General features: G+C 57.9%; 1 protein-coding gene across 4 annotated transcripts in view; it reads right to left on the reverse strand.

Annotated features, from left to right (window-relative positions):
* Positions 1–15,725, reverse strand: part of Col7a1 (collagen type VII alpha 1 chain) — a 32,005-nt gene that overhangs the window by 10,506 nt on the left and 5,774 nt on the right. For all 4 annotated transcript variants that reach the window (XM_019206248.2, XM_019206249.2, XM_010615636.2 and 1 more), the window contains exons 17-83: positions 15,240–15,359; positions 14,961–15,104; positions 14,499–14,624; positions 14,261–14,407; positions 13,966–14,088; positions 13,508–13,654; positions 13,149–13,283; positions 12,918–13,064; positions 12,704–12,840; positions 12,301–12,427; positions 12,069–12,215; positions 11,810–11,982; positions 11,676–11,711; positions 11,568–11,594; positions 11,433–11,477; positions 11,300–11,362; positions 10,807–10,878; positions 10,688–10,723; positions 10,497–10,532; positions 10,306–10,377; positions 10,129–10,206; positions 9,873–9,899; positions 9,740–9,793; positions 9,570–9,632; positions 9,424–9,483; positions 9,275–9,310; positions 9,033–9,077; positions 8,920–8,955; positions 8,549–8,593; positions 8,428–8,463; positions 8,275–8,310; positions 7,888–7,920; positions 7,683–7,736; positions 7,547–7,606; positions 7,420–7,455; positions 7,239–7,319; positions 7,120–7,155; positions 6,884–6,928; positions 6,591–6,662; positions 6,306–6,350; positions 6,060–6,086; positions 5,849–5,878; positions 5,649–5,720; positions 5,541–5,576; positions 5,429–5,464; positions 5,263–5,343; positions 4,996–5,031; positions 4,529–4,591; positions 4,400–4,444; positions 3,422–3,457; positions 3,316–3,351; positions 3,120–3,215; positions 2,981–3,016; positions 2,857–2,892; positions 2,707–2,754; positions 2,356–2,391; positions 2,110–2,232; positions 1,827–2,027; positions 1,698–1,733; positions 1,565–1,618; positions 1,338–1,406; positions 1,221–1,265; positions 1,044–1,106; positions 806–850; positions 435–470; positions 291–326; positions 99–143 (exon numbers count right to left, since the gene is read on the reverse strand). In XM_019206248.2, the coding sequence (XP_019061793.1) occupies positions 99–143; positions 291–326; positions 435–470; positions 806–850; positions 1,044–1,106; positions 1,221–1,265; positions 1,338–1,406; positions 1,565–1,618; positions 1,698–1,733; positions 1,827–2,027; positions 2,110–2,232; positions 2,356–2,391; positions 2,707–2,754; positions 2,857–2,892; positions 2,981–3,016; positions 3,120–3,215; positions 3,316–3,351; positions 3,422–3,457; positions 4,400–4,444; positions 4,529–4,591; positions 4,996–5,031; positions 5,263–5,343; positions 5,429–5,464; positions 5,541–5,576; positions 5,649–5,720; positions 5,849–5,878; positions 6,060–6,086; positions 6,306–6,350; positions 6,591–6,662; positions 6,884–6,928; positions 7,120–7,155; positions 7,239–7,319; positions 7,420–7,455; positions 7,547–7,606; positions 7,683–7,736; positions 7,888–7,920; positions 8,275–8,310; positions 8,428–8,463; positions 8,549–8,593; positions 8,920–8,955; positions 9,033–9,077; positions 9,275–9,310; positions 9,424–9,483; positions 9,570–9,632; positions 9,740–9,793; positions 9,873–9,899; positions 10,129–10,206; positions 10,306–10,377; positions 10,497–10,532; positions 10,688–10,723; positions 10,807–10,878; positions 11,300–11,362; positions 11,433–11,477; positions 11,568–11,594; positions 11,676–11,711; positions 11,810–11,982; positions 12,069–12,215; positions 12,301–12,427; positions 12,704–12,840; positions 12,918–13,064; positions 13,149–13,283; positions 13,508–13,654; positions 13,966–14,088; positions 14,261–14,407; positions 14,499–14,624; positions 14,961–15,104; positions 15,240–15,359 (4,541 nt within the window). The remainder of the gene's footprint in view (positions 1–98; positions 144–290; positions 327–434; positions 471–805; positions 851–1,043; positions 1,107–1,220; positions 1,266–1,337; positions 1,407–1,564; positions 1,619–1,697; positions 1,734–1,826; positions 2,028–2,109; positions 2,233–2,355; positions 2,392–2,706; positions 2,755–2,856; positions 2,893–2,980; positions 3,017–3,119; positions 3,216–3,315; positions 3,352–3,421; positions 3,458–4,399; positions 4,445–4,528; positions 4,592–4,995; positions 5,032–5,262; positions 5,344–5,428; positions 5,465–5,540; positions 5,577–5,648; positions 5,721–5,848; positions 5,879–6,059; positions 6,087–6,305; positions 6,351–6,590; positions 6,663–6,883; positions 6,929–7,119; positions 7,156–7,238; positions 7,320–7,419; positions 7,456–7,546; positions 7,607–7,682; positions 7,737–7,887; positions 7,921–8,274; positions 8,311–8,427; positions 8,464–8,548; positions 8,594–8,919; positions 8,956–9,032; positions 9,078–9,274; positions 9,311–9,423; positions 9,484–9,569; positions 9,633–9,739; positions 9,794–9,872; positions 9,900–10,128; positions 10,207–10,305; positions 10,378–10,496; positions 10,533–10,687; positions 10,724–10,806; positions 10,879–11,299; positions 11,363–11,432; positions 11,478–11,567; positions 11,595–11,675; positions 11,712–11,809; positions 11,983–12,068; positions 12,216–12,300; positions 12,428–12,703; positions 12,841–12,917; positions 13,065–13,148; positions 13,284–13,507; positions 13,655–13,965; positions 14,089–14,260; positions 14,408–14,498; positions 14,625–14,960; positions 15,105–15,239; positions 15,360–15,725) is intronic.

The raw sequence follows: 15,725 nt of genomic DNA on the forward strand, positions 1-15,725 counted from the left end.
TGCAGGCAATGACCTCCCAGGAGGTTGGTAGACATTGCTCTGGGTATAAACAGGGCTCACCCCTTCCTCTATCCACATACCCCACAGGCCTAACTCACCTTCAGGCCAGAAGGTCCCTGGGGTCCCACAAGGCCGTTGAGACCCTAGAGAAGAGTGTCAAGGAGGGAAGGGGTCAGCATAGTCTGCATGGACTCAGAGATTCACAGAAAAATGGCCCAGCTCATCAGCAGTGACTGATGCCTGTCCCATCCCCCCATGCTACCACCAGGCAGTGCTCCCCTGTCACTTACTGGGGCACCAGGTGGTCCAGGGTCTCCGTGGCCACCCTGTTAGGGAAAGTCTGATGAAGGGTGCCAGCCCCATCCCACCAGGAAGTGAGGCAGTCTTGCTCACAGGGGATGGGCCCAGGGTGGGAGAGGAAGTGAGGTACTCACCACTGGGCCAGGGGCTCCCCTGGGACCCTGCAAACCCTGCACAGGGAAGGAGCTGATGAGTCTCAGTCTGGGCCTCATTCAAGATGTTCCCACCTTCTGGAGCCCACATCCACACCCCATCCCCAGGTCCGGATCGTTATATACCAAGGGCTGCCCCTCAGGGCTAGCACACATTGGCCCAGGCACACATGTTCACACGGACTCAACAAACAGTGAGCCTTTCCAGGCATCACGCACCTGTGCCCACACCTGTGTTCAAAAGCACAGCCCCTACATCCTAGGAACACACACATGTGCACACGCACGCACACACACACACACCATGCAGCAGAGGACCCAGAGCTGGGCTGGCTATTCTTGCTGCCACTCACCGGCTTCCCTTCAGGCCCAGCCACACCACGTTCTCCCAGCAGACCCTAGAAAGAGCAAGTTTAAGGCCACACTACCCTTGTATCCTGATGCTACCTTCTCCCACACACACCAACCTCACAGGTAGCTGGACACAAGACCTAGACAGTCCAGGGCATTGCTGACTCCAGCCCCACACATAAGACAAACGTGTGAGAGCCACATTCCTGCACATATGAGGCCTTTGGGACAAGGACTTACCGGGCTGCCATCAAGACCCCTCTGTCCAGGCTCTCCCCTGTCTCCCTTGATGCCTGGCACACCCTGCAAGCAGTCATTCTGAGTCTCCAATCCCTGCCCTATGCCCACGAACATACATACACCACCCCTGCTGTGTTCCATACAGGAGGGGGATCATGGTGGGGTAGGAGGCCTCACCCTGTCTCCTTTCAGACCTTGATCACCATCTCTGCCTGGCTCTCCCTGTAGGGACAAGATGTCCAGTTAGGCCCGGGCCTCACAGCAGGGGGAGCCCTTAGGCTAATCTACACTGACCTTAGCACCCTTGAATCCAGGGGGTCCTTGTTCTCTAGCTAGTCCAGGACCTGGCTCGTCGATGGCCACCTACAAGCACAAGGCCGCGGGGGAGAGGTGAGTCTGTTATGGAGACACCAGGGGTCATCCTAGCTCACAGGATCCCAGAAGGCTGTGGGTCAGAGACAACACAGCCCCCCCATTGAGTCATCAGACACAGTAGGCCTCAGTAGGGCTGGGGTGATCACCTTGGGGCCAGGAGGGCCGGGAGGCCCAGGGAGGCCAGGATGGCCATCTCTGCCCTGCAGAAAAAAGAAAAGGGTATGGCTGCACCAGCACAGCCTCCAAGCAGCCCCGTCTTGTACAGTCCACTCGGCTCACCTGTTCTCCACGTTCTCCTTTCTCACCACGCTCTCCCTGAAATGCAAACAGCAGGGGGGACCCAAATTCACAGGGCAGCCCAAGCCCTGACCCCACCTCCCAGGCCCACCCATCCAGCTCCAGGCTCACCCTCTCGCCTGGCCTCCCTGCCTCTCCCACAGCCCCAGCCTGGCCTGGGAGTCCCGGAATGCCAGGCTTCCCAGGCTCCCCAGCAAGGCCAGGAGGTCCAGGAGGGCCCCTCTCCCCAAGGGCCAGGCCAGGAGGCCCCTGGGGTCCAGGGTCTCCACGGTCTCCCTTCAGCCCACGTTCTCCAGGAAAGCCGATGGGACCCTAGGGAAGCAGAAGAGTGAACGCCGGTGGCTGAGTTCCTGTGCCCTCCACGGGCCATGCCTACCTCACAGCCACTTCACACCTCTTTGCCTGGGGGACCCCGCTCGCCTGGGTCCCCCTTGGAGACTCGACGCCGGTCTGGCACAGGTAGCAGGCTGCCAGAACTCTCATCCCAGGTCTCCACAATCTCCCGCAGGACAGATGCCTAAGGTATAGCAAGGAGTCAGAGGGCAGGGACCACAACGGCCACACCCACTCTCTGGGCCTGTGGGCACTACATGCCTTCATGGTGCCCCTACCTGTTCCCACGCAGCCCTAAATGACCTACCTTAATGCCAGCAGTTTCCAGCACCTTCTCCACATTCTGGGGACGAAAGACTAGTCAGAGGCTACCCACTGAGAAGCCCCTGCCTTCTGGCCCATGTACCCCCAGAAAGAGCCTCCATGCCCTTTTGCCCACGCCTCTTTAGCCCTCTGTTGAGGATGGGTTGGAGGCCATCCGGGAGTCCCTCCCTGGCATGTCCCACTGTCCCAGTTCCCTTGAGAGTAGGCTACAGGCACCCCTGTGAGGCAGGGACTGAGCACAGCAGTCCTGAGGGGCCTCGTGGGAAGAGGGTGGAGAGGCAGTCCCCATGGGCATGCAAATAAATGAAAGGGCCAAATCCTGAGGCCAGCTCACCACCACACTCCCAGGTTCTCCTCTGGCACCACGCTCTCCAGGGAGGCCCTACAGAGATCAAGAGACAGGGTGCTAGGACCCAGCTTCAGGGGTGTATATGTCTATGTGGGTGCTGTGGCTACCTGGACAGGTAAAAAAGGGGGGTCTCACCTGCTGCCCTTTGGATCCAGTCTCCCCACGGTCACCCTGACAACAAAGAATGATTAGGTGGAGAAAATGTCTCCCAACCCTGGCCAGCCCCATGCTGTATCCCCTACCCAGCACACATACTAACCTTGGGACCCATGCTTCCAGGGACACCAGGAAAACCCTGAGACATGAGAGAACACAGAGGAGTCACATAGGATCATGGCATTCCAGGAGGGGACTCAGGAAACATCTCAGACAAGTCCCAAACTGCCCTGGTCACTTACCTGGCCAGGAGGGCCAACCTGCCCTGGAAGACCTGGAGGGCCCTGGGGTCCAGGGCTCCCAGGAGCTCCACGCTCACCCTTGGGGCCATCGTGACCCTGTAGAGGACACAGCCAGTATCAGCCCTTACACCCCAGAAAAGAGTGGCACAAAAAGTTGCGGTCAGGGGTCAGAGGATAAGGAAGATTCAACACTCACTTCTCTCCCTGGGGCACCTGACTCTCCCTTCTCCCCCTAAGGAAAAGAAGAGTTTTTCAGACATGGCCCAATCCAGGCCAGAGTAGGCCCAGGGGAGGGGCTTTACCTTTCTTCCAGCTTCTCCAGGGTCACCAGGTTGTCCCTGGGGAGAGAAGACTCATATTAGCCTACGCAGTCACCAGTGCCTGCCTTCAAGAAACTGTCTCAGCAAATTTCAGACGACTATGACCGAATGTCTATGCCCGATGCCACAGCTCTGCATATCTTAGAGTGTGGCGTGTGTCCAAATGAGTAAGCTGCCACCTGTCTGGGGGCATGCCTAGATGGGCCCGCTCACCTCTGCACGCCCCTGCATGTGTCTTCTTGTCTCTGGCTTCTAGATTAATTCCACGTCCATGCATCTCTGGATGGGTGAGTGCCCATGTGTCTGGAGGTGTGCGTACCCATGTGTCTTAGCAAGTGTGCCCTTGGCCTGTGTGTTGTGGAAGGTGGCTCTGCATATCTGTCTGCATATCTTGACCCATGACTATCTATGGGCAAGGACTTATTCACGTACACCCAGGTCTCCGGTGCCTTGAGAAGCGTGTGCCTTGGCATCTGTCTGCGGGTCCTGAATGCTTCAGTGTGTATGGCAACACATAAGTGCACAACCGCTGATAAAAATGCACGTGCCAGCATGTCCCTAAATGTGTCACACAGCACTGCCGAGGACATGTGTCTCATGTCTCAACACAGGTCCACGTGCAGTCCTGGATTCGTGTCTTCACACACATCTGAGGGAAGCGTCTATGTGTCAACGTGTGTTCACGGATGTCACTGAATGTGGCCACATGCCAGCATGTCTGTACTTCCCCGCCTGAGCTCACGGTCATGATTTATCTTAGCATGGGTCAGCCCATCTAGGCACAAGGTCACATCCGATGTGTGTCTGCAAGGCTGCCGCATGCAAGCTTGGGATGTATTCGTATGTGTGGGCTGCGCTTTCAGGTGTTACTGCATGCGCTTCATGTGTCGTCTGTGCTAGGCCATGTACAGGGTGGCATACTTCACCAGGTCTCACTGTGGCTGCCCTGGACTTACTCACATTTTTCCCATTCAGGCCAGGTGTGCCATCCTCACCCGGCTTTCCCTGTGGGAACAGGACATTAGTCAGGTGTCACTCCTCAGCGGAGGGTAGGAAGCAGGCAGAAGGCAGCATGAAGCCTGGACTCACCAATGCACCAGGGGGGCCAGGGGGGCCAGGGGGACCGTGCTCTCCGCGAAGGCCTGGAAGCCCCTGGAAAAAGTCTTTGCTAAGACTGAGAAGGCCCCAGAGACATCTCTTGGGACACACCTCATGGGCTGGGAGGACCCCTCCAAGATCCTCCTCCATTGTAGAGGCCCCCAGGATTGGGAGGTTCCATTAGGATCCCCTGAGGCACAGACCCCATGGGTTAGGGGGCCCCTCCTGAGACTCCTAATGGAAAACTTCTAGAACTTGGGGGACCTCCTATGATCCCTAAGGCAAACAACTTTAGAAAGGGGGGTTCTACAAAAACCAGCCAGCCAGGGTCTGAGGGCCCTCATCAAAGTCAGAGCAGGACAAATGTCCCTGCTCTCACAGGTGCCATGACCATGATGGTCTGGCTGGAGTGCACAGGGCCCCCCAGCCACCCTCTGCCCGGTGTTCCCCTCACTTACGTCTCTCCCTGGCTCCCCAGCTTTGCCAACAGCACCCTGAGGAAAGACTCAAAGTCAGCTTCATGGGGTCAGAGGCCCCACCACTGAGAGGGCACTAGTTCTTATGACCCAAGACCAACATGGCAGCAGCATGTCCCACCCAGGCCCTGGGAGCAGACAGACAGCATACCTGGCCCTAGAGCTCAAGACCAAGATGAGGCTGAGATCTCAAGGCCCCCTCTGAGGGCTATAAGAAGGAAGTGATAAGCAGTAACTACTACAACTCACAGGCTGCCCAGGGGGGCCAGGCGCTCCTGGTTTGCCATCCAGCCCACTCCGGCCATCCAGCCCAGGGGGGCCCCGGTCACCCTGAGGAAAACAGAGCAGTAAGAGGCCTTGAAGGCTGAGCTGGGTTTAGGAGCCAAGCCCACAACCCAAAATTACAGCATCTCACCTTTTCTCCTGCTGGGCCTCGGATACCTGGGTCCCCCTGAAGGGAAGAAGGTCAGACAAGAGGTGAGGGCAAGATGGCGACTTAGGCTGATGGGGCACAGGACAGCACTCACCTGCGGGCCTGGGGGTCCTCGAAGCCCATCAATGCCCTGAGGAAGAGGAAGGCAGAGTCAGAGCAAGTTTTCCCAGGCCCTCTTCCCCCACAGGGCCAACCAACTTACTCTCTCCCCAGAGGCTCCAGGCAGGCCAGGGTCACCCTTGGGTCCTCGAGGACCCTCCTGTCCACGCTCGCCCTGTGGCAGAGACGGGCTTGCTAGGAAAACAACCCTCAAGCCAGGAGGCGTCCTTGAGGCAGGATCTATTGTGAAGGACACTGGGTCCTTCCTAGCTTGGAATTCACTCCACCTACAGGTCCCAGTACCTTCTCTCTGACTCCAAGTCCCGTGTCCACCTGTAGGAGAGTGACCGGAAGAAGAAACCTTCAGTGATGGGGATGGGTTGGTGAGGGGAGCTGCGGTCAGTGAGGAGCTACAGGGATCACTGGAGGTGTGGGGGGCCACAGGTGTGGAAAGGGTGAAGGGACACAGTGTGGTATCAACAGAGGCAGGTGAAGATCACAGTTCGACACTTACCAGTCGTCCAGGGGGTCCTGGGGGTCCCTAGGAAAGGAAATGATCGTGGTCAACAGGAGCCCTAAGGTCCCAGGGCATGGTCAGGTTAACCTCAGGCTTAACTCTGGCCCCAAATTCCATGCAGCACCCCAATGCCAGCTCTCAGAAGGTAGGCCATGCCTGGGATGGCCCCTTGTGCAGGTGCTAACCAACACTGGCAGCAGCACTAGGAAAATCACCCCCCGAGCCCAGGCCAGCCCCACTCACCGGCTCCCCACGGTCACCCTTAGGTCCCAACAGTCCAGGGCTTCCCTGCAGAAAGCCAGGAGTCGAGATCACTCAAGGCAGGGAGCAGTTTGGGTGCTCTTTAGAAGTACATGGGGACTTGTGGGGTCCTCGTGGCCTTGGAGGGTTGCGGTGAAAGGGTCTCTGACAGGGAGGATGGTAAGGGCAGCACTACAGGGTTAGGGGGCAGGGTCAGAGTGGGAATTAGATGCTTGGGGAGTTGAGGTTGACTGAGCTCAGGAGCAAGGGCTCAAAGTCGGGACTCACATTTCGTCCATCCTCTCCAGGGTCTCCCGGGTCTCCCTTCTCACCCACAGGCCCCCGAGCTCCAGGTACACCCTGAGAAGAGCAGCTAGTCTGACACAGACCCTCCTAGCATTCTGCAGCTTCCTCATGAACACACAGACTGCCCCCCGTTTGCCCCAAAATCTATGCCGAAGTTTCCCATCACCCCCCACCTCCCTGCAGGGTCTTCCCCCACCCCTCACCCCTCCTCACTTCTGTCACACTTCCGTGCCTACAGTTTTCCCATCACCGCCCTTCCTTCTGCTCACACTTACCCGAGGGCCACGCTCACCCACTTTCCCAGGCAAACCTGGGTCACCCTGGTGATAGACAGAATAGTCACTTTGTGCAGGTGAGTTAGGTCTAACCCTCTCAGGAAATGGGGGCTGAGGGCCTGGGCACCAGCTGGACAGAGGCAGAGGACGGACTGGATAACCTGGTGGAGTCCCAGACCACAGGGACCACAGTTCAGGGGTAAAGGATCAGAAACCACAGTGGGGAGAAGTCTCACCGGGAGACCCTCGTCACCCTTCTCTCCAACTTCACCCTGCGAGACATGAGACGAGATCCCCCAGTGACGCTGGCAACACCCCCTACTCCCCTGTCTCCCACGATTCCCCCAAATCTTACATCTCGTCCTCGGGGGCCAGCAGGTCCAGGAGGGCCAGGCCGCCCTGGGTCTCCTTTCTCTCCAGGGGACCCTGAGTCACCCTATGAGGGAGACAAGAATAAGATAACACAGAACATATGTAGCCTTTGAGAAGAGGTGACCCCCGGAACCTTGAAGTCACCCAAGGTCACAGATACTCACTGGAGGTCCTGCTCTACCAGTGAGGCCAATGGGACCCTAAGAGGGTAAGAAGGGGAACGGGACTTAGTCACAGCTCTCAGACACCACCTTTCCTCCTGTCTTGACCCTCAGCCCCACATTTACTCACCCGGTCTCCAGGGTCTCCCTTGGGGCCAGGATCTCCAGGACTGGCCAACCCAGGCAGGCCCTGTGGGTAGAAGGATCGGAAGTTGGGGGCAAAGCATTCACAGGCCCAGTTCCCTAAACACCTTCCCTTAACTCACCGGTTCCCCTTGGACTCCAGCAGATCCTCTGGGCCCAGGGAGCCCCACATCTCCCTGAAAGTGACAAAAACCATCAGTGCTGATACCCAGCTCCAGGTACAGCCAAAGACAAAAATCAGACTGCTATCCCTGTGACACTCAGGTAGGCCCAGCAACAGCCCTGAAGCTTTGACCTCACCCTATAACAACCTCTCACCACTCGTACCTTCTCTCCTTTGGCTCCAGCACCAGCAGGTGTCTGCAAACAAACAGGACAGACCCAGCTCGGCCCCATCTTGGGGTCAGAGGACCAAGGCTTGACTGGGATAGCGGTTATATAAAGCAGGAAATCACAGAGCTCAGCCCTGCTCAGAGGTCCTAGAGTCTCCACTGAGTTGGGGTTAGGGTTACAGGAGATAGGCTAACACAAAGCCTGTGACTAGTGGCAGTCATGGGGTCAGAAGATCACAGCCAGGAGTCTAGGGCAGGTTATAGCCTAAGAAAGTCACAGAGCTCTGAGGCCGCCCAGAGTCCCAGTGCTGTGGGGTCACCGCTGAGAGCAGTGGTTTAGAGGGTTCTGCTGGGCTCAGGGACCCAACTTTCACTCACTCACCACCACCACAGGGTCCCCAGGGCGTCCAGGCTCTCCCTGTGGAAATAGGACAGGGGCAGGAACAAGTCAGAGACCCACGTAGGAATCCCAGCTCCCAGCATCCCACCTGCCACATCCCTACTATGAAAAGTACTTCCCCCACCCATGCCCCACCTTCTCTCCTCGGCGGCCAGCAGGTCCTGGTGGCCCCTGCATGTGGAGAAAGCGTGAGCCTAGGAAGCAAGGTGGGGAGGATACAAAAGCCCCACTCTGGCCCTGCCAGTCACAGACTCACTTCAGGACCCCTGGCTCCAGGATGTCCAGCAAGCCCAGGCGGCCCCTAAGGAAGAGAAGAACAAGCGCCACTCCAGGTGGCTGGGGGACTATGAGCAATGGAGGGATGGGGCAGCTGGACAGCGGCAGTAAGGACTGGGATTTAGAATGGCACCAGTCAGACTCAGCAGCAGGGCAAAGACCACGTCGGCTTAGCAGGGTGAGACGATGAAAGCTGGTGCCTGGGTTGAGGACCAAAGCCTGACCAGCGGGGATTGATCATATGAGAATGGAGAGGGGAAGGATCAGCAGGCATCAAAGGCAAAAAGTTAGAGCCAGGCATGGACACAGCCCACTGGCGGCTGGCACTGGTGTGGAGGTCAGCGGGCTTACCTGGGGTCCCACTGGGCCAGGGAGTCCCCGTTCACCCTGACAGGACAGAAGAGGTTAGAACGGAGTGTGGCCCAGATCCTCCTGGTCCCTGAGAGCCCCCAAACCCGACTTACTTTTGCTCCAATCTCACCAGGGGACCCAGTCAGTCCCCGATCACCCTGAGGAGAGAGAGGATAGAAGAGAGGCCTTAACCAGTGAGCCTCAAACAAGGTGTCTCAAACTCCAGCTGCCCTCATCCGAAACCACAGCCTCTGACTTGGGCAGAACCTTTATCTCCTGATCTTCCAGCCTCCCCTAATACCATCGAAGTCCCAGAATATCACCCCTCATATCTGATCCCCCAACTGGCACTCACTTTGGAGCCAGTGATTCCAGGAGGTCCCCGAAGGCCCTGGAAGGGATGAATTTGAGAATTCAGTGGCATATAGATACGGTGAGGCTGATGGTTGAGGGTAGGGGCTGGAACTATGCCCACCACATTCAGAACCCTGGCCTCTAACTTACCAGGTCCCCCGGGGGGCCAGGTCGTCCTGGGAGGCCTGGGGCTCCATCTTCACAGTCACCCTGAAGGAGAAGGTGGGAAGATCCAGGCGATATCTGCCCCGCCCCAACACCCTCTAGACTGGGACACCAACAGACGAGTGTCCTACCTTTTCCCCTTTCTCTCCAGAGGGGCCAACTGGGCCTTGGAGTCCAGGGTTTCCAGGAAGACCCTAGAAGAAAGAGAGGGAACGTGAGAGCTAAGATCTGTGAAGCCTAGCACCGTAATAGAGCCCCCTGACCGTACCCGCTGCCCAAGCAGTTTCCCTCAGTTCCTCACCGGCAGCCCAGGCTCCCCAGAAGCAGTGCCACCAACAACTGGTCCAGGAGGACCCTGGAAGAGAGCAGCAGGTCAGGGCATGGCCAGGGAAATCACTCCAAGCCACCCCCTGCATTTTTTGTCCCTCACTTACACGTTCCCCACGATTGCCTTTGTCACCCTGGAAGACAGAGCAAGATCCCATGATTCTGTACATACCCCCTGCCCCCAAGATGAGTGATAGATGAGGCTCATGGGGTCAAATTGGATTGTAAGAACCACAGGGGAACTGAAGAGGCAGGAAAGGGGTGCAGGTCTAAAGATCAGAGTAGGGGTTGTGCAGGTCCCTATGGGGTCACCAGGTCTCCGAGTCATATGGAGGTTGATACGCATATGGGATTATGCTGTACCTTTACAGTTGTGCCAGGAAGCCCTGGGAGACCACGGGGTCCTGGTTCCCCCAAAGGGCCACGAGGTCCAGGAGGACCCTGACGGAGGAGACAAAGTATAAGGTGCAATTCCCTTGATCTCACCCCTCCATTGGTCTCCCGGCAGACATCACCTGCCCCATATACCCAGGCACTTACTGAAGGTCCAGGGTCCCCTTTTCTCCCAGGAAGCCCTGGTTGCCAATCTCCAGTGACATGCCCAGGCTCCCCCTGCAGGGGCAGAGGGCGCCATCACAGGTTTCAGGGTGGGAGAGCCCAAAGCACACCAGCAGTTCTCACCACAACTTAGGCCCTGCCCAGGGTCTGGCCCCTGTTTCCCTTTTACCTACCGGCTCCCCCTTTGGGCCTCGAGGCCCTCGCTCTCCCTGGGAACAAAGCAGAGCAGAGGGAGGCACTCTGAGGCTCAGGTGAGTCTCAGAGTAGGCTCCCACAGTCCCACAGTCCCACACCCTCCTGCCCCAGGCTCCCCGTACTGTAGGAAATAACAATAGTAGGATGGTGAAGAAGGGAAGGTACCTACCGGTTCCCCACGAGGGCCGGGCAATCCTGGGGAGCCCTGTAAATGGAGGACAGAGTCAGAAGCATCCCACCCACACAAGCAATTGTTGTGCCATGACTCACAAGATAAGCCTTGCTCACCTTCAGACCAGGGGTCCCAGGAGTTCCGGGGTGGCCAGGGAGGCCCGGAGGTCCATCCACTCCAGGGAAGCCCTAAGGAAGCAAAGAGGTCAGAGCAAGAAAGGAACCCTACCCCAGTGATCTGGTTGTCTGGTATAGCCCACCCCATCAACCAGGAGCTCCCCTTACATGCCCAAGTATTGTCAGGTAGAGCAGTGTCAGAGAAGTTGAATGGATCTCGATTCCAGGCACATGGCAGTGCTGAGACAGAGGCCCTCCTGCCTCCGGGACCTAGAGCTGCCACCCAGGCTCTCTAAGGGATCTCCTAGCCCCTGTGGCATCTCCACTTCAGACCCCCCACCCCCCCACCCCCGGTCTCTGGGATGGCTTAGAATTTCTAGCCAGGCTTCCAGGAATACCCTGTGGCTCTGGCTCTGCTCCCTCCTTCTTCCTAAATCCTGTGAGATCATCACGTGGATCACACTAGGCAAAGCACAAGGGTCTTTTCACTTACCCTCTCACCCTTTGCAACAGTACTTCCAGGGGGGCCCTGAGGGCCAGGAGCACCAGTCCTGCCCTGAGAGAGCAGAGCAGGTAAGGAAGCAATAAGCCAGTCAGGGCAGGGCTGGGCACAGGGAGGCACTCACCGGGAGGCCAGGGGCACCAGGGGGCCCAGCTTGTCCTTCCAGGCCCTAGGAAGGAGATCTGTGAGTGTCACACTGTCAACAACCGCCTTGCCCTGTGGATCCCAGCCCACGCTGCTCCCCAACAGGATCACTCACCGTCACTCCAGGCTCCCCCTTCTGGCCCTGAGGAAAGACAGGTCCAGTGAGGGTGGAGAGGCTAGCCAGGATGGTCTTGCCCGTGCACCCTTTGCTCCAGACACTCACCTTTGGACAATGCACTGAGCAGGGTCCCAGCCGGGGCTGTGGACACAAGGTCTCTTTGAGGCCAGCAGTGTAATTAGGAACCCCAGGTTCCCTCTTTTCCACCCTACTTAGCCCCCCAGAGGCTGCTTCCAAACCTGAGTGGCCATGGCTGTCTGACACAGAGCTATTGCCAGGTCACTGACTGCATGGTCCAGACTCAGGCCATCGTCAACAGCAAAGAAATTCTGGAGAGGATCTGTGTCCGGCACCAAGCGGCGAAGCTGTTCCGGATCAGCTCCAGCCAAGCCCATCATTATCACCTTGAGTCCTGAGGAGGGGTCAGTAGCCTACATGACGACCCCTCTTGGTCCACTCCTACTCCCAGACCCCAGCCCCATCGGCCCTACTCCTCACCACCAGCCTGGGCCTCTCGGATAGGGCTGGATATGTCACCTCTCAGGGGCTCATCCACCAACAGAACCATCACCCCTGGCACTTGCTGACGGCGCCCAGGAGCATCCGGTGCCAAGAGCTGTCTGTGAGCTACAATCACAGCCGCACCTGAGAAGAAGGACATGTCAGATCCCTGAGATACCAAGCCCCTCATGGGGAAGCCCCCCAAGTCCACACCCACTGCAGTTCTCACCCAGATTGTTCCCACTTGGGTCCACATAGGAGATGCCACGGATCTTCTGCAAGATGACGCCAAGGTCATGGGAACTATTCAGTGGGAAGAGTTGGGAGGGCCGGTGACTATATGACAGCAGGCCAACCTGGGGTGGGGAGACACAGAGCACTGGGGGCATGACAGCAGGGACCAGGGTGCATAGGGGCTGGAGAAACAGAGAAATGGGGGCAGGCGTGACTAAACCGGGACTGTTTAACAGGGGTAAGCAAAGATGGTAGGAGAAGCAAGATGATCTACAGCTTGGAGGAGAGCTGGGAGAGTGCCTGAGCTATGGTGGGGTAGAGACGGGGGCTGATGTAGGACTTGGGGCAGGAAGGGGAAGGGGAGGTAGGGTCTGGCTGCCCCTTTACCTGCCCCATACCTGGGTGGCCTGAGGCCCAAGAGGCCCAAGTGCAGACACCAGGCGCTCCAGGACCCGCCTCATAGCCTCCGCACGGTGAGCATTATCTTGAGTGGTATGCAGCAGGAAGACCACATCCGCCAAGCCATGAGGACACACTGCAGAAAGTAGCCAAGTTCCTCTTGGTCAGCCCATCTATCCAATGCCGAGGCTTCTCCCACTGCACCCTCCATACCTGGGTTCTGTGTGATAGAGACATCAGGACCCCGTACACCCCCCTGGACAGGTGTCAGGGAGAAGACATAGGAGACCCCAGGCTGCAGCCCTGTCACCCTCTGGGAGCTCAAGATCCCTGGAAGCGTCTGTGGGGTCCCAGGCACATCTGTGGAGAACAGGATTTGGTTAAATAAGAGGCTCTTCATGGAGTCCCAGGTGCCAGCCCATCCCAACCCTGGCTCCTCCTCACCCTGGCTAGTGCCTCTGAGTGGCCGCCAGGACAGGATGTAGTTGGATGCCCCAGACACTGGCGTCCAGGCCAGAGTAACTGAGTCGACTGAGGTATCTACCACGCGTAGTTCAGTGCTTGGGACACGGGGAGACTCTGCAGGAGGAATCCAAGATCAGGGGTCAGAGGCCATGTCCTGAGAAGCCAGAGGAGGGAGAGTTGAGATACTAGGGCAGGTTCATCGTCAGAGATCACGCTGGGATCACCTCAGAGTCACGGAATGGGGCGTCAGGAATCACAGGAGTCTGGGGTGCAGGAAATCAGGGTGGGTCATCAGTGCGAGAGGAGTATATTGAGGCAGGTGGGACAACCGCACTCACCAGTGTATGCAGTGACCTCCTTGGGAGGCCCTTCCCCAGCTGGCCCCAAGGCACTCAGCCACATGTGGTACCGTGTGCCCGGCTCCAGTCCATCCAGGTGGTAGCTGCTGGACTCAGGCCCCAGGACCTGGGACTGTTCCTGACCACCTAGGGCAAGATGAGGGTGAGGGCCAGAAGCAGGTGGGAGGACACTGCTGAGGTCCTGATGGGTTGCATACCTCACTGATCCCCACTGCCCTCGCTGACTGCCATCTGGGTCCCTTCCTGACTCATCTCCCTCATTCTAGGTGACTAAGCACTGCCCACTTCACTGGCCCTTCCCATTCATTCTCCATGGCCTCAGTGATCTTACAACCAACTGCTCTCACCTACTGACTGAGTTCCCAGGACAAGGATGTGACCATGCCCACCTCCTACACCGCCCCACCACCCTGAACCTCCCACTGGGCACTGCTCACTTTCAGATCGCCAGCGCAGCCGGAAACCATGTGCCCCAGACACCGGCTCCCAGTGCAGCCTCAGTGAATGCTCCCCACGCTGCACCACACGAAGAGTCTCCAGGGTGCTGGGAGCCTCGGGTGCTGGAGAGAGCATGGGAATCTGGGCCTCACATGACCCCACACATGCATCTCCCCAGCCAGCCTTCTGCCCATCCCAGATGTCCTTCTTTCTCTTCCCAGACCCTGCCCCACAGGCTCACCCTCAAAATCCTGCCCAATCCCTCCCTACCCACCCAAGCCCCACACTGCCTACGCGTAGTGACGACAATGGAGACAGGTGGGCCCTCTCGGTCCCCAACTAGAGCAGTCACTCCCACTGAGTAGCTGATTCCACCTTCCAGACCCCGTATCTCTGCGGAGTCAGTATTTCCTGGGAGTATCTGCTGTCTGGTGGGGCCACCTGGCCAGGCAATCAAAAGTACCAGCTTTCAGGGGTGGGATGGCTGTAGCCCCCAGCCAGGAAGGGCAAGGGTACAGTCAGGGAGTCAGACCTTCGCTCCGGCCCCAAGCCAGTCTGTAGGCTGTAGCTCCAGGGACCCCGACCCAGGTCACCCGCAGAACATCACTGGAAGCATTGAGGATCTGCAGCTTTGACACACTGCCCACAGGCTCAGGGGCTAAGGACAGAGGGGAGATGAGGGACCGGGGGCAACTGGGTATCTGGCAGAGAGAAGAGGGTGGCAATGCAGGCATGGTTAGTGCAGGGAACTTCTGAAGGTTAGGTGTGGTTCGTGCAGACAGCTTGCAAGAGGGAGGTCAGTGTTTCAGAGCGGGCAATGTGGAGCATCCATGAGGTCGCCTGGGTGGAAACTCAGCCAACAGGATGGTTCAACAGGGCATGGCGCTCACTGAGCAGTAAAGACCTGGGCAGCTGGAGCAGTCAGGAATACACAGCGGGACAGGCAGGGGTCAGCCAAGGAGCTGTGGCTAGCAGCTGGCCAGGGTCCACTCACCAGTCCTCACAACCACAGAGGCAGGGGTTCCCTCCACACCAGATGCATGGGCCCTCACGTGTACCGTATATTCAGTGTCTGGCTCCAGCCTTTCTAGGTCAGCCATTGTGGCCTCCCCAGCAACCAACTGGGATTTCTCCGGAACTGGGAGCAGGGATGGATACAGCTCCAAGTCTAGCCAGACTCTGCCCCACAATGTCCTACCCAGACCCCAAGAAACTCCAGCCCCCATTCCAACCAGACCTGTCCCCCAGGACCCTCCTAGACCCCTGGTCTCACCATGTTCCGAGTGCCAGGAAACTCTGTATCCTGTGGCGCCAGGAACCCTGGTCCAAGCAATGGTGACAGAAGAGCTCCCAGCCTGTGTCACGTGGACTGTTCTCACAGGGCCCAGAGGGTCTGAGGAGAGAGGCCACGAGGCCATGAGGAGTCTAACAGGGGATCAGAGCAGGGTCCGAAGGAAAGGTGGCAGGGTCATCTGACTGGGGAAGCCTATGGGTGTCTGTTCTGAGAGACAGGAAGAAGTGGGGGTTCTGACAGAAGGGATAGTGGGAATCTGTGTGGCCAGCGACAGGAATCTGAGGTAACAGGTCTGACAGGGAAGGGGGTGGTCTAACGAAGGCAGGAGGAGGTAGTGAGGGTCTGGCAAAGAGAAAGTACGAGTCAAAGAGGAGATCTGGTTCAGAAAAAAGGGGGTCTGAGGGATGAGTCGAGGAAATCTGATCTTAGAGGAAAGGCAAGGAAGCGTGAAGAAGGGAAGGCTAA

The sequence above is a fragment of the Fukomys damarensis genome, unplaced genomic scaffold (genome assembly GCF_012274545.1).
Source record: "Fukomys damarensis isolate Sample0158 unplaced genomic scaffold, DMR_v1.0_HiC HiC_scaffold_37, whole genome shotgun sequence".
Lineage (NCBI taxonomy): Eukaryota > Metazoa > Chordata > Mammalia > Rodentia > Bathyergidae > Fukomys > Fukomys damarensis.